This window comes from Salvelinus fontinalis, chromosome 39, assembly GCF_029448725.1.
Source record: "Salvelinus fontinalis isolate EN_2023a chromosome 39, ASM2944872v1, whole genome shotgun sequence".
Classification (NCBI taxonomy): domain Eukaryota; kingdom Metazoa; phylum Chordata; class Actinopteri; order Salmoniformes; family Salmonidae; genus Salvelinus; species Salvelinus fontinalis.
The window spans coordinates 20,010,291-20,026,949 of record NC_074703.1 but is presented as its reverse complement, the minus strand read 5'-3'; the positions used below and the strand labels follow the sequence as shown (position 1 = coordinate 20,026,949).

General features: G+C 45.9%; 1 protein-coding gene across 2 annotated transcripts in view; it reads right to left on the bottom strand.

Moving 5' to 3' along the window:
* The window catches only part of celsr1a (cadherin EGF LAG seven-pass G-type receptor 1a), a 123,588-nt gene that overhangs the window by 28,661 nt on the left and 78,268 nt on the right, over positions 1 to 16,659 (bottom strand). For both annotated transcript variants that reach the window (XM_055905329.1, XM_055905330.1), the window contains exons 8-10: positions 3,074 to 3,231; positions 1,564 to 1,727; positions 1,248 to 1,373 (exon numbers count right to left, since the gene is read on the bottom strand). In XM_055905329.1, coding sequence (XP_055761304.1) covers positions 1,248 to 1,373; positions 1,564 to 1,727; positions 3,074 to 3,231 — 448 coding nt within the window. The remainder of the gene's footprint in view (positions 1 to 1,247; positions 1,374 to 1,563; positions 1,728 to 3,073; positions 3,232 to 16,659) is intronic.

Sequence of the window (16,659 nt, the reverse complement as noted above, 5' to 3'; positions counted from 1 at the left end):
ATAGCACGTGTACGAGTCAGTAATGACCAGTCAACTCAGATTCCTGTTGGATATCTATCTGCAGATACACTTCCTTCACACACACACACGCACTCACACCTTGCTTGATCGCAATCTGAAAAGACACTTCACACACACACGCTCTCACACCTTGCTTGATTGCTATCTGAAAATAAACTTCCTTCACACACACGCACTCACACCTTGCTTGATCGCTATCTGAAAATAAACTTCCTTCACACACACACGCACTCACACCTTGCTTGATTGCTATCTGAAAATATACTTCCTTCACACACACACGCACTCACACCTTGCTTGATCGCTATCTGAAAAGACACTTCACACACACACGCACTCACACCTTGCTTGATCGCTATCTGAAAAGACACTTCACACACACACGCACTCACACCTTGCTTGATCGCTATCTGAAAAGACACTTCACACACACGCACTCACACCCTGCTTGATCGCTATCTGAAAAGACACTTCACACACACACGCACTCACACCTTGCTTGATCGCTATCTGAAAATAAACTTCCTTCACACACACACGCACTCACACCTTGCTTGATCGCTATCTGAAAAGACACTTCACACACACACGCACTCACACCTTGCTTGATCGCTATCTGAAAAGACACTTCACACACACACGCACTCACACCTTGCTTGATCGCTATCTGAAAATAAACTTCCTTCACACACACATGCACTCACACCCTGCTTGATCGCTATCTGAAAATAAACTTCCTTCACACACACATGCACTCACACCCTGCTTGATCGCTATCTGAAAAGACACTTCCTTCACAGGAAGCTAAGCCACATTAACTCCAGTGTCCTTCCTCACTCCCTTATGCAATCAACTGTAACACAAACAAGTCCTGCTCACACTGACGCATACAGATGTCGACCCAGATATTCAATACGAGGGACCCTCACTGTAACACGCACGGCTGCAGTCCTTATGCCATCTTGAAACACACACACATAACCGTATTGCTTCCGTCCCTCTCCTTGCCCCAACCTGGGCTCGAACCAGGGACCCTCTGAACACATTGACAACAGTTGCCCACAAAGCATTGTTACCTATCGCTCAAGCAAAATCCGTGGCCCTTGCACAGCAAGGCAAACAACTGCTTCTAGGTCTCGGAGCAATTGCCGTCACTGATTGAACACTACTAGCGTGCACCGCTAACTAGTTAGCCATTTCACGTCAGCTACATAACGCACCCTCACCTTGTTCGCAGTTCTTGCCCCCGTAGCCCAGAGGACAGTCACAGCTGTAGGTGTTCCACTTGTTGACACACACTCCTCTGTTCTGACACAAATCCTTAGTACAGAAGTTCCTCTTGGCAGGACAACCTACACGGGTCATAATCGATGTCAATCAGTAGCGGTACACCAACAACACAGATAACCCGAGTAAAGATGAACAAAACTATATGTATCTATGAATGAATTCATTAATAGATGGATAAATGGTTGGTTGGTTGGATGGACGGACGGACAAACAAACCGCAGAACGACGAGTGAACAAAAAAAAGGTTGTTACCTGCAGTGGTTCCGTTGTTAGCGATGAAGCTGGCCATGTCGGTGGGTTGGCTGTCGATGCTCAGGTTCCTCATGCAGCCCACAAAGTCTCTGTTCCTCACAGGGAAGTCCTCGGGCAGGTTGGGAACACCCCCCAGCAGCAGCGGTCCTGTCAGGTCCAATGATCTGCAGGGGAGAGTACAGGAAACTGGGTCAGAACGGAGACAAAATGGCACTTGTCGCTCAGAGTTCATCTAATGGTTCTGGATCCAAAATGGCGCCCCAGTCCCCATAGGATTAGGAGCTAAAGACGCACCAACAAAGTGAACAAAGTGCCAACTGATGGGTAATGGACTTAAGTGAAAACGAAAATCACACTCTATATTGAACTCCCTTTCTTTCAAATGAATACAATGACAGGACCAACGTTTCATTTACATTACATTTAAGTCATTTAGCAGACGCTCTTATTCAGAGCGACTTACAAATTGGTGCATTCACCTTATACACAGTGGCTGTGACAGACACCAAAGTGTTCCTCAAAAGGTTCTTACGTTTTCTAAAGGGGACTACTCCAGGCTACTGGTGGTGTGAGTAGAATGGTTACCCTACAAAAGGTTATTCGTCACATGCCTTGTTGACTGAAAGGTCAAAGCCACTGTAACCCAGCTAGCTAGCTTGATTCATTCCTCATCCTCTAACACTACAACAGCCCAGAAGACTTAGCAGGCAGCAAAGACGCAGGCTTAGGCACAAGCCTCTAAACATCAAACGCCCCGGGTTTAACGTGACGCATAACATTTTTTTTTTAAATGATCAATTTGAATACAGCAAAAGTGCAACGTCATATGATCTCGTGTGGTGTCCCACAAAGTATGTGTTGAACGAGTGTCACAAACGCAACTGTTGCCTCTCACTTCAGGAGAAGCAGCCAGGGTGAGGTCTGACCGACAGACAGGTAAAAAGACAGATGTGTGTGCGTCGTAACTTTCCCTCCTTTCCGTCAACGATCGAACCTGAAAGCCCGGGTGTCGACCTCAGAGTCAAACGGAGCCACACCATTTACCGTAGAAGAGCTCTGAGCCTATCATATCGGAGCGACAGGTTCTAAAAGAATGCGGCCCCATTACCTCGTTCCTTTGATGCGTTTTTCTTCTCGTACGAAAATGTGCTCTAGCTCGCCGACCTTGCCTAATGTCCCTAATTCGAAAAGGATCTCGGTGTCAGATACAGAAACAATTAGTTGCAGTAGTAGACGTCTCAAAGATAGAATTGTAAAGGTTAAGCCATGTTAGGCTGTGTAAGAGGCTATGTCTGAGAGATTTGTCTGAAAATTGAGAGCATGTCAATACTGAGAGATTAAGAGAGTGAAAGGCAAGGTAATCTGGGGTAATGAAGGTGACTGAAAATAAGTCTAGCACTTACAACATGACTCCTTAGCCTAACACATATTAGTCTCACTAAAGGTAGTGGAAAGAACCTGAAGACAGAGGGGGAGGGAGAGAGGGAGACCGAGAGAGGGAGACACTCACTTTTTCTGTCCGGTCTGGGTGCCCTGGGCAGCACAGGAGTAATTGCTGATCTGGTTGCCAAAGCGAACTGCCATGGCGATGTCACAGTCGTCCACAGCAACCACAGCCACCTTCTCACTCGAGGGTCCATGGGGGATCCCCAGACGACCAATGTTGGGCTGCAACACAGAGGTCATAGGTCACATGATTATTACAGGAAGTAAAAACAGCATACATCATTAAATGGAGGAATGAAGAAGTTGCCCTTCTTTTAAAATATTGTTTTACTCATGCTTTACTGTTTGGAAACCGTTTGCATTCTAAAGATTGCATGAAACTTAAACAGTAAAAAGCTATTAGGTTAACTAGGTCATAACAGACACTGATTAGAGCAATTCTCCTGATCAAGGGCTCTGGCCTATGAATGTTGATCTGAGAGAAATTAAGATCAGTCTACAAAATCTGATTAAACTCCTTGGGTTTAATCGCAGCGTAAAAGCTCATTTGCTGAAATATGTCCCCTAACAATAGCCAAGCAGTGGTCTTGTGTGAAAAGACCAGTATTTTCTCACGGTGTATTTACTCCATAGTTTGGCCTGAGACCACAGATTAGATGATTACCTCTCTCTCTCTCTCCCTGGAAAACAGTAAAGAGGTAAAGGAAAGGGGGATACCTAGTCAGTTGTTCAACTTAATGCCTTCAACTGAAAAGTGTCTACCACATTTAACCCAACCCCTCTGAATCAGAGAGGTGCGGTGGGGCTGCCATAATCGACATCCACGTCTTCGGTCTACCCGTACAACAACTGCAGTACAGATCACAACTCAGATGAACAGTAAAGAGCTTGCCCCTACAATAATTAACTACAGATCATAATGCAGATGACCACAGAGTTTACAGAAGATAGGAGGGGTTTTAATCCTGGGTGCCTAAAGACTGGGCTATAAGAGAGGGAGGGAATGAGAGGGGGAGAATAAGAGGGAGGGAATGAGAGGGGGAGAATAAGAGGGAGGGAATGATAGGGAGGGAATGAGAGGGAGGGAATGAGAGGGAGGGAATGAGAGGGAGGGAATGAGAGGGGGAGAATAAGAGGGAGAGAATGAGAGGGAGGGAATGAGAGGGGGAGAATGAGAGGGAGGGAATGAGAGGGGGAGAATGAGAGGGAGGGAATGAGAGGGGGAGAATGAGAGGGGGAGAATGAGAGAGAAAGAAAAAGAGAGAGGGGCAGGCAGTGTTTATCACACACAGTTTATCAGTGACACATTAAAGCAACAGGACACTATGGTAGGGCAGACAGACTGTGGGAGGAAAGAAATACAGAAACAGAAAGGGAGACGATAGTTAAAAATAGAAAGAAGTGGAAAGAGAAAACAAATGAGAGAAAAACAAGAGAAAGTGTGAGCGAAACAGAGAGTGAGCTCCATTTTAGGTCAGAGCGGTCCCAGGGTGGCACATTTACCAGGACACAATAACCTCTATCAGCACTATCACTACCCCACCTTCAAAACACTTGAACATTTTCCACATAAAGACCTATCTAAACTACAGTGTGCTTCTGACCTCGTTACACTCTCTCCCTACGTATTTCTCTAGCAGTCGCTCTCTCTTTATCTTTTCCTGTTTCTCTCCCTCTCACACACACACACACACACACACACACACACACACACACACACACACACACACACACACACACACACACACACACACACACACACACACAGTGTGTGTCTAGCAGTGAGGGTATTTGATCCCTTTCCTGTGGAAGTGTGACAATGGGGAGGATGGGCTGTTGAAAGGCAGGCAGACGTGGTCCAGGAGCAGGAGCGGGTTCAGGATCAGATCCAGGAGCAGATCCAGGAGCAGGTCCAGGATCAGATCCAGGAGCAAGTCCATGAGCAGCTCCAGGAGCAAGAGCAAGAGCAGGTCCAGGTGCAGGTCCAGGAGCAGGTCCAGGATCAGATCCAGAAGCAAGAGCAGGAACGGGTCCAGGAGCAGGAGCAGGTCCAGGAGCAAGAGGAGATCCAGGAGCAGGTCCAAGACCAGGAGCAGGTCCAGGAGCAGGTCCAGGATCAGATCCAGAAGCAAGAGCAGGAACGGGTCCAGGAGCAGGAGCAGGTCCAGGAGCAAGAGGAGATCCAGGAGCGGGTCCAGGAGCAGGAGCAGATCCAGGAGCAGATCCAGGAGCAGGTCCAGGAGCAGGAGAAAGTCCAGGAGCAGGTGCAGGAGCAGGCCATCGTGGGATAGCTCTCAGACAACACACCCCTAACTGTGTCTGACTGTCTACAAATTCACGAAGAGCAGCTTTTCAAAGTACAAAAACGTAATAAAGTGTAATTCACAGAGGCCTGGTCTGACGTCAGTCATTTTAGGTTACTTTTCGTTGCAGTGTAACCTCAGTTGACACTCCTAGATATTCTCTGGCTCATAGAGGGAGAGAGAAAGGGAACAGAGACAGAGAACGTATGTACATTCTAACTATTCTGTCTGTAATGTCTTTTTCCTTATGTGTGGGAACCTAGTAAGACTAGCTGTCGCCATTAGCATCGGCTAACGGGATCCTAATGAAAATGTATAAGAGAGAGAGCGAGAGTAGAGAGAGAGAGAGAGAAAATGAGAGCGAGAGAGAGAATGAGAGAGTGATAGAGGTAGGAAGTAGCCAACTTCTCTTGGTACCGCGTACAGCTCAGTACAACGCAATACCCTGATCTGCACACACACTGGGTCAACCTGTAGAGAGTCATAACTCTGGCTGGCCAGGCCTGATTTAAGAGCTGGCTGGCTATGCCCTGAACGCACCAGTAGAACTCTCTACTCGTTTGATTTACTAGAAGAACTGGAATAGAGAGCTAAGCACCACGTCTCTCTGTCTAATCTCTTTATCAGAGAGCAGATAGAGGGGAAGTAGTAGCAAGTACACCGTTACTGCCAAATGTGCACGTATACACATGAACATAAGCAAGCACGCATTCACACACACACACACACACAAAAATAATGACTTCCTTGTATCGCCAAATCACCATGAGAAACGGTTGATATTCGAGAAGAAACAGTTGCCAGACTTACATGCCGGTCATTCCTCCATGTCTCAACATCAAGGATGGTCTGTGCTAAATGAACGAGTGTAAGTGAACGAGAGACAGTGTAAATGGATAGTGAACATAACCCTGTTAGCTGTGTAGGTGAAGTGTCTGCTGAATGACCATAGAAGTCTAGTGGATGTTGTAGTAGATGTAGCCAGCTCCCCATCGACAGCCCAGGCCGGAAGATCAATGGTTCTCAGGGTGAAGTGTCTGCTGAATGACCATAGAAGTCTAGTGGATGTTGTAGTAGATGTAGCCAGCTCCCCATCGACAGCCCAGGCCGGAAGATCAATGGTTCTCAGGGTGAAGTGTCTGCTGAATGACCATAGAAGTCTAGTGGATGTTGTAGTAGATGTAGCCAGCTCCCCATCGACAGCCCAGGCCGGAAGATCAATGGTTCTCAGGGTGAAGTGTCAATGGTCTACAGTATTGGCCTCCTAAGCAGACACTCTCACACTCTGGTTATGTCCCAAATGGCACCCTATTTCAAGACCTACTTTCAACCAAGGTAGGGCTCTGGTTAAAAGTAGTGCAGTGCACTACATAGGGAATAGTGTGCCATTTGGGATACAAGCCTCTCACTGTCACACGCAATCGCTCTCATGCTTAGCAGAAGACCGTCTCAAACTCTCCGTGTCAGCCTAGAGACACTGTATGATTAATCAGACGAGGGGTGAAGTCACTCCCTTGGCACGCAGAGCGGCACATCAATAGGGACGCACACAGTCACTCACTGAAACCCCACTCTATTCTTGGCTTGGCACACCAGGCCTCTCTTTAGGCATTGGCAGCAACACACACTCAGCGGCAGTCGATTTAAAAAGAGTTGAATGTGTGTGTTTATGCCCAGGGGGACCGGGAGGGCAGGTACAATATGATATCCTCTTTACAGTTACCGTCAGAACAGAAACACAAATACATAATTAAGGTGCATCCGGTTTCCATCCTTGAGATGTTTCTACAACTTGATTGGAGTCCACCTGTGGTAAATTCAATTGATTGGACATGATTTGGAAAGGCACACACCTCTCTATATAAGGTCCCACAGTTGACAGTGCATGTCAGAGAAAAAAAACAAGCCATGAGGTCGAAGGAATTGTGCGTAGAGCTCCGAGACAGGATTGTGTTGAGGCACAGATCTGGGGAAGGGTAGCAAAAAATGTCTACAGCATTGAAGGTCCCCAAGAACACAGTGGCCTCCATCATTCTTAAATGAAAGAAGTTTGGAACCACCAAGACTCTTCCTAGAGCTGGCCGCCCGGCCAAACTGAGCAATCGGGGGAGAAGGGCCTTGGTCAGGGAGGTGACCAAGAACCCATTGGTCAATCTGACAGAGCTCCAGAGTTCTTCTGTGGCGATGGGAGAACCTTCCAGACGGACAATTATGTCTGCAGCACTCCACCAAGCAGGCCTTTATGGTAGAGTGGCCAGACGGAAGCCACTCCTCAGTAAAAGTCACATGACAACCCGCTTGGAGTTTGCCAAATTGCACCTTAAAGGACCCTCGGACCATGAGAAACAAGATTCTCTGTTCTGATTAAACCAAGACTGATGTCTTTGGCCTGAATGCCAAGCGTCACGTCTGGAGGAAACCAGGCACCACTCATCCCCTTGCCAATACCATCCCTACGGTGAAGCATGGTGGTGGCAGCATTATGCTGTGGGGATGTTTTTCAGCGGCAGGGACTGGGAGACGAGTCAGGATCGAGGGAAAGGTGAACAGAGAAAAGTACAGAGAGATCCTTGATGTGAAAACCTGCTCCAGAGTGCTCAGGACCTCAGACTGGGGCAAAGGTTCACCTTCCAACAGGACAACGACCCTAAGCACATAGCCAAGACAACGCAGGAGTGGCTTTGGGAGAAGTCTCTGAATGTCCTCGAGTGGCCCGGCCAGAGCCCTGAACCCGATCGAACATCTCTGGAGAGACCTGAAAACAGCTGTGCAGCGACGCTCCCCATCCAACCTGACAGAGCTTGAGAGGATCTGCAGAGAAGAATGGGAGAAACTTCCCAAAATACAGGTGTTACAAGCTTATAGCGTCATACCCAAGAAGACTCGAGACTGTAATCGCTGCCACAGGGTCTTCAACAAAGTACTGAGTAAAGGGTCTGAATACTTATGTAAAGTGATATTTCAGTTTATTATAAATGAGCAAATTTTTAGGGGGCGTTTACAGCCACACAAGGGGGATGCCACTGGGAAATTCGAGGCCTGGTGAGAATATTATAAAGTGCTTGCCAAATTGTGAATGATAGACTGATGAAGTGCAGCCTGCACAAGAAACAAAGCAGAACTCATGCCTTTCATGAGACTTTTTTAAAATCATCATTAGACTCGCATCATGCAGCCTTAGAATGTATTACAAATCAAGACATATAGCCCAACGTTTGTATCACAACTAAAGTTGAATATATCACTCTAAATGAAGTATATAGAAGGACCTGTTACTTTGTTAACCGCTCAACACAGAATAGATGTATTTGCTCACTCCCGCTGTAATAATTTTATTCAGCTATGTTCCATAGTATCGTAATACTGTACTATAAAATAATGCCACGGAATTCGAATCAAATCTTGTCTTCTAAATGAATTAGTGTAGCCTACAGCCAATAAGGCCCGAGGAGGTGTGTTATATGGCCAATATACCACGGCTAAGGGTTGTTCTGACGCACAACAACACGGAGTGCCTGGATACAGCCATTAGCCATGGTATTTTGGCCATATAACACAAACCCCAGAGGTGCCTTATTGCTATTATAAACTGGTTACCAACATAATTAGAGCAGTAAAGACGTAATTTTGCATCATACCAGGGATTTTTCGGCCATTGAAATTAGGGATGTACTGATATGACATTTTTGGCCGATACCCGATATTAAAACGGACTTTTGTTAGCGGACTTTTAAGCATTCTAGTAGAGTTAAATAGTTAACACACACACACACAAACACACACACACACACACACTGACCAAACATGTATTTTGTTGGCATTTACGTATGTCCCCATTACCAGTAAAACATAATCAAAACCTATTTCTTTCACTTACTTGCTGTGCTGTTTCGTCGTTCATTTGTTCAGTCAAGCAGTGAAGTTTCAGCTCTGTCTGTCCGTGGACTATTCCTCAGTGCTCACTGTCACTTCCATCTTGTGTCTGTAACATTTCACGTAAACCCTGTTTCTTATCTGCATCGAAGTATCGGTCCTTGTACCTAGCATCGAGCATGGTGGCGACACAGTAAAGAGGCTCAGAGAGAATGCCACCGAATCGCTTGTTCACAGCCTCTAGTATAGAGTACTTTTCCAAGTTAACCTCACGGTCTGTGTCGGCAGTTTTGTTGAGCAGGCGTTTCAATGCCATGACAGAGGGTATCACGTCTGCTGCAGACGCAGTTGATGAGCTTATTTCTCCAGTCAGTTGTTCGAATGGAGCTAGGAGTCTATTCATGTTTCAAAGTTTCGAACATGTTCTCAAATGCCATTGAAATGGCAGCAGCGGTATGAGAACCAGCACATTCTTGAGCAACGCAATACGGCTTTCCTCAGTACCAAATCCTCGTCGACCTACTGTGCTGTCAGACTCAGCATGCTCATGGGGCTGACATCGCTGGTCCAAATGTCAGTTGTTAAGCAAATAGCAGTGACGCTCATAGCAAGTAGCTCATGGATGAGCGTTGTAACAAATACTGTGTAACTCCGGTAGGGCAACATCTGAAAAATAGCGCCTACTTGGTAGTGTGTACCGATGCTCGAGGTGCTCGACCAGTCGGCGAAAGCCAACATCATCCACGACAGAGAACGGATAATTGTCAAGGGCAATGAATTCTATTATCTTGGCATTAATGGATTTCGCCTTTGAGCTGTCGCTCTGAAATGTTCTTACTGTTTCAAATGACTGCTGGACTTGTTGTCTGCTCGATCCACACAGCAGACATTGTGGGCCAGGTTAGGAAGGCTGTGTTGCACGTGTAGCGATATAATTTTCGTGGCGTCATTATGTAACTTACCTATGTTATACAGGTACAGTGAGAGAGGCCTGTAATTTTCATCATAGGTACACTTCAACTATGACAGACAAAATGAGGGGAAAAAATCCAGAAAATCACATTGTAGGACTTTTAATGAATTTATTTGCAAATTATGGTGGAAAATAAGTATTTGGTCACCTACAAACAAGCAAGATTTCTGGCTCTCACAGACCTGTAACTTCTTCTTTAAGAGGCTCCTCTGTCCTCCACTCGTTACCTGTATTAATGGCACCTGTTTGAACTTGTTATCAGTATAAAAGACACCTGTCCACAACCTCAAACAGTCACACTCCAAACTCCACTATGGCCAAGACCAAAGAGCTGTCAAAGGACACCAGAAACAAAATTGTAGACCTGCACCAGGCTGGGAAGACTGAATCTGCAATAGGTAAGCAGCTTGGTTTGAAGAAATCAACTGTGGGAGCAATTATTAGGAGATGGAAGACATACAAGACCACTGATAATCTCCCTCGATCTGGGACTCCACGCAAGATCTCACGACCACGGCCACGTATGGTGAAATCAGAGGTGATATATGTAATGCAGCAGGTGATAGACATTATGCAGGTATGCAATTTATAATGAGAACACTATAGAACACTACCTCTGTCTGTGCCAATCTCCCCCGGGACCTGGCAGGTGTCTACCTGTACCTGGGTGACCCCTGGGGTCCCATGGTAACCTCAGACATCCCTCTTTCCTGTCTAGTAACCTGAAAGGGGCAATCTTCTGTTCAAACAATAACAACGCTGTCACCCCGTCACTGATATGGTAAATAGCTGAGGGTTGGGGCTGGAGAAATGTTACCAATCTCAAATACAGATTGACCCTTTAAATGCCTATGATGGTTTTTCACCTCTGAACCACTTTGTCGAGTAAGCCAGTGTGAGTGGTGGTGACAGCAGGCTACTACTGTATTACCACAGCAGATGTTCTTCAACAGAAGCTAGTAGGTAGTAAAAACACACAGAGTGGAGGATATGTAGTCAGTGTGACTCAGTCGTTCGTTGTGTTCCCCTATGTCCTCAGCCATGCAGGGCTGGTAATGCAGCTTTTATCAGTAGAGTGTGTATATTGCATGGTATGTTCTAGAGAGAGTGGGAAAGATGGCGAGAGCGAGAGACAGAGCGAGAGAGAGATAGAGAGAGAAAGGAGAGAGAAAGAAGAGAGAGAGAGAGAGAGAGAAAGAAGAGAGAGAGCGAAAGATAGAGATAGAAAGAGAGAGAGCGAGAGAAAGGAGAGAGTGAAAGGAGAGAGAGAGAGAGAGAAAGGAGAGAGAGACAGAGAGAAAGGAGAGAGAAAGAGAACGGAGAGGAACTGATGCAGGTCCAGATGTGGAATATGGGGGTCTGCAGCAGCTGTGCTCCACACACACTGAAATCCCACTCCCTACTCGGAGGTCCGGGATAGGGGTCCGATATGAGTCTGACGTATGAGCTGGGGATAAAATGACCATTTACCCAGCTGTCTGCTGGTCACAAGTGTCTCCCACATATACGCACGCACGCACGCACGCACGCACGCACGCACACACACACACACACACACACACACACACACACACACACACACACACACACACACACACACACACACACACACACACACACACACACACACACACACACACACACACACACACACACACACACACTGTATACACACTGTATACACACACACACACTTCCCCAATACAGCTCCAAGAAATACACACAGTAGACATATGACTAATTCCTGTGTGAAATAATGTCGCCCTTTGTATGGAATGGGGCTTTCAGTGTCACTGACTGTTATTCAGCAGTTAGATCGGTATGTATGGGAGAAATGTATCGAGTTACACCATAGTTCTCAACAGAAATGTTGGCCTAGGCCCTATGCAGTTTCAAAAGAGTTTCTGATCCCCTGACTGAAAGTGGACTTGGCTCACAGACAGGGCCCCCTTTCCCTCTCTCTCTTTCTTTATCTCTCTCTCTCTGGGGTGTTGACAATTCTGCCGTTCATCTCCTAGCTCGTCTCTGGGCACGATAGCCTAGCTGGTGCCATAGCAACGCACCTGATCCATACGGCAACCAACAAAGAGGAAAAGGTCAGAGAACACAATTAACAAGTAACACACACAGGCAGGCAGGCAGACAGACAGACAGGCAGACAGGCAGGCAGGCAGGCAGGCAGGCAGGCAGACAGACGCACACACACTAACATACAAATGGATGTGTAAACACACACACACTCTCTCTCTTCTCACAGCCTCTTTGAGTGTGTGAACCAAATAACTCTCTCGCTCTGTGTACATGGTTTCAGCTCTAAAGTCAGTACAGGCAAACACTCCATGTTATGGCCTTTATAGATTTTTTTTATATTCTAGTCATTTAGCAGTTAGTGCATTGATCTTGAGATAGCTTGGTGGGACAATCACATAGGTCAGTATATTTCCCTCAAAGTAACTTTCAGCAAAGTCAGTGGTAGTAGGGAGGGGGAAAAGTCAAGTGTGAGTGTTAGTTTACGAAAAGGTAACGTTTCTATTTGTTTTACCACTCAGTCTGCCTTGCAGCACAGTAGGTAGGGTATACGGTTACTGACTGAGGCCTGATCTGACACCTACAGAGCTGACAACACAGGAAACACTGCAGTAACTACCCCAAAACAGCCCTAGGACTGAACACTGATTAACTAACATTATCTTCTCATCCTATTACACCTCTCTACCTGTCTGTCTGACAAGCACATGACAACTTTACTACCCGGGAGGGAGGCTAAGGTCAATGGTGGATGCATCAGATTACAAACAAAAGAGGAAAAAACAACTCTGAAAAGAAAATCCATCCACTTTATGAGGACTTGTAATTAGAGGTCGACCGATTATGATTTTTCAACGCCGATACCGATACCGATTATTGGAGGACCAAAAAAGACGATACCGATTAATCGGCCAATTTTTATTTATTTATTTGTAATAATGACAATTACAACAATACTGAATGAACACTTATTTTAACTTAATATAATACATCAATAAAATCAATTTTAGCCTCAAATAAATAATTAAACATGTTCAATTTGGTTTAAATAATGCAAAAACAAAGTGTTGGAGAAGAAAGTAAAAATGCAATATATGCAATGTAAGAAAGCTAACGTTTCAGTTCCTTGCTCAGAACATGAGAACATATGAAAGCTGGTGGATCCTTTTAACATAAATCTTACATATCCCCAGGTAAGAAGTTTTAGGTTGTAGTTATTATAGGAATTATAAGACTATTTCCCTCTATACCATTTGTATTTCATTTACCGTTGACTATTGGATGTTCTTATAGGCACTTTAGTATTGCAAGTGTAACAGTATAGCTTCCGTCCCTCTCTTCGCTCCTCCCTGGGCTCGAACCAGCAACACAACGAAAACAGCCACCATCGAAGCAGCGTTACCCATGCAGAGCAAGGGGAACAACTACTAGAAGGCTCAGAGCGAGTGACGTTTGAAACGCTATTAGCGCGCGCTGACTAGCTAGCCATTTCACTTCGGTTACACCAGCCTCATCTCGGGAGTTAATAGGCTTGAAGTCATAAACAGCGCAATGCTTGACGCACAACGAAGAGCTGCTGGCAAAACGCACGAAAGTGCTGTTTGAATGAATGTTTACGCGTCTGCTTCTGCATACCACCGCTCAGTCAGATACTTAGATACTTGTATGCTCAGTCAGATTATATGCAACGCAGGACACGCTAGATAATATCTAGTAATATCATCAACCATGTGTAGTTAACTAGTGGTTATGATTGATTGTTTTTTATAAGATAAGTTTAATGCTAGCTAGCAACTTACCTTGGCTTACTGCATTCACGTAACAGGCAGTCTCCTTGTGGAGTGCAACGAGAGAGAGGCAGGTCTTTATTGCGTTGGACTAGTTAACTGTAAGGTTGCAAGATTGGATCCCCCGAGCTGACAAGGTGAAAATCTGTCGTTCTGCCCCTGAACAAGGCAGTTAACCCACCGTTCTCCTAGGCCGTCATTGAAAATAAGAATGTGTTCTTAACTGACTTGCCTAGTTAAATAAAGGTATAAAAAATATATATATATATATATATATATTTTTTTTTTTTTTTAAATCACCACCCAAAAATACCGATTTCCGATTCTTATGAAAACTTGAAATCGGCCCTAATTAATCGGCCATTCGAATAATCGGTCGACCTCTACTTGTAATACAGCTAATACAGCTAATACAGCTAATGTCATAACTGGAATCTTTCCAGAAGTATATTTTGAGTCACAAGGCAGTGGTAGAGCGTGTGTGTGGGTGTGTGTGATGTCGAGTGTGTGTGTGTGTGTGTATCAGTCTTCCTTCGGTGTGTCACAACACGCCCGCACAAAGACAATGGGGAATGTGGAAACCCTGGACCTCAGATTGGACGGGAACCTCTTCTGCATCAGGAGGCTCCAAGCCGCCACAAAAGCTCAAATCTGAACGCCTACGCCGATGATGGCGTTCTTGTGGCACACATACCCCAGAAGTTTTACAAGCCACCCTCACAGCAGCTGTGAGAGCATGCAGCAGAACGGGGCTGTCTGTAAACGTCTTACGAACAGTGGTCGTCTGATCCTCTGACTGGAACACCCGCATTCTTTATATCAGACTCATCACTTGTCATTGTACCACACTTTAAATATCCTGGAAGCATCCTCTCAGAAGACTGCTACATCCACCAGGACATCCAGAACCGGGTCAAACAGGCCTCGTCCTCCTTTAGACGGCGAAGGAAGAGGGTTTTTAACAACAGGAACCGACACACCAAAGTGGCCGTCTACCAGGCAGTGTGCGTATCTACACTCTTTTATGGATGTGAAACATGGACAGTCTACAGCCGACACTTAAAACAACTGGAGTCCTTTCACATTAAAATGCCTCCAATGCATTTCGAAAGTTTCCTGGCAGGACCGTGTTCCTCACTCAGAGATCCTACAGAGAACCAACTGCAGGAGCATCGAGGCGTCCATCACACACCACCAGCTTAGATGGCTCGGGCCATGCCATCCGGGTGCCAGAGGATCGACAGAGAAGACAGATGACCGTGCCTGCCCCAGCATCAATGGGACAGGCCTTTGTGTGCTCCGTCTGTGGCCGATAGTGTGCATCCCGCATCGGATGAAACAGTCCTCAGCAAACCCACAAGCAGTAGTGGAAGTCATCATCGGATACGATGGACTACCTCAAGTGTGTGTGTGTGTGTGTGTGAGTCAGGCCCACGCTGCAGGAAGTTGCTAGCGGAGGAGAGGAAAGGGTGAGCGGGGGTATTTTCATAATGAAGGAAGTCGGGAGCGAAGGCTCTGACAAAACGTGGGTTTCACGGAGGAAACGCAATCGCCTTTCTCTCGCCCTCTCTTTCTCTCCCTTTGTCTCTCTCTCTCATTCCAACTCCCAGAATTCTTTGAAAAGATGTATCTCCTGCCATCCTTTGCTTTGTGTGCTCCTACGGAAGGAGGGGAAAGGCAAATGTTGAATGTGTGTGTGCGTGCCTGGTGTGTGTATGCGTGTGTTTGGTCTGGTGTGTATGTGCGCCTGTGGTGTGTGGGCTAGGGCGTCCGTGTAGCTGTGATGTCCCGATGTGTTCTTAGACCATTACCTCACCTACCCTCTGGCACTGTAAACCTAGAGCTGTCAATTATTCATACACGCATGCACGCACGCACACACACACACACACACTCACAACCACACAGCTGGGACGATAAAAGGATTGACAGCGACCATACCAATCACTTATCGCAGGCATTTTAGCTGATATTGTTCATTGTGATAAGTAGCCTGTACTAGAAAAAGTTTGAAATAAGTTTGCCAATATGCGTGATTATTAAATGGGGCAACTAGTAGTTGTATGTTAAAGGATAATAAAATAAACCGTGGATCACATTATAAACTTATCTTTCTATTTATCGTTATCACATCAATTCAGGCCATTTTTACACACACACACACACACACACACACACACACACACACACACACACACACACACACACACACACACACACACACACACACACACACACACACACACACACACACCCCCTGAGGATATACATGGGTAACAATGTTGCTCTCTCTCCTACAGGACACGGGGTGGACTTTCAACCCTATATGTTACCCTGACGCCATCTCTATAACACACACACATATATCAGTGTTCTGCTCTTTCTCTGGGCGATGCCAGATGGACAGCAGCATTGTCCTCTGAATACCTTGAGCCGAACAATAAGAATAGGAAACTTTCAAATATGGCGTTTCTCTCTATCACACGAATCCCGTGACCCCGAATTCTGGAGCTAGTTGGAATACCGGTGAGATTACTATCTTACTACAAACTCCCCACTGTAGGTGTGAAATGTTACTGTAATACATGTTTTATTCAAGCCTAGGAGCATTGACAGCATCAAACACCCGTAAGAATGTCTGGCAGTGAATGCTGTTACACATTAACACAGCCTGTGAGTAAGAGAA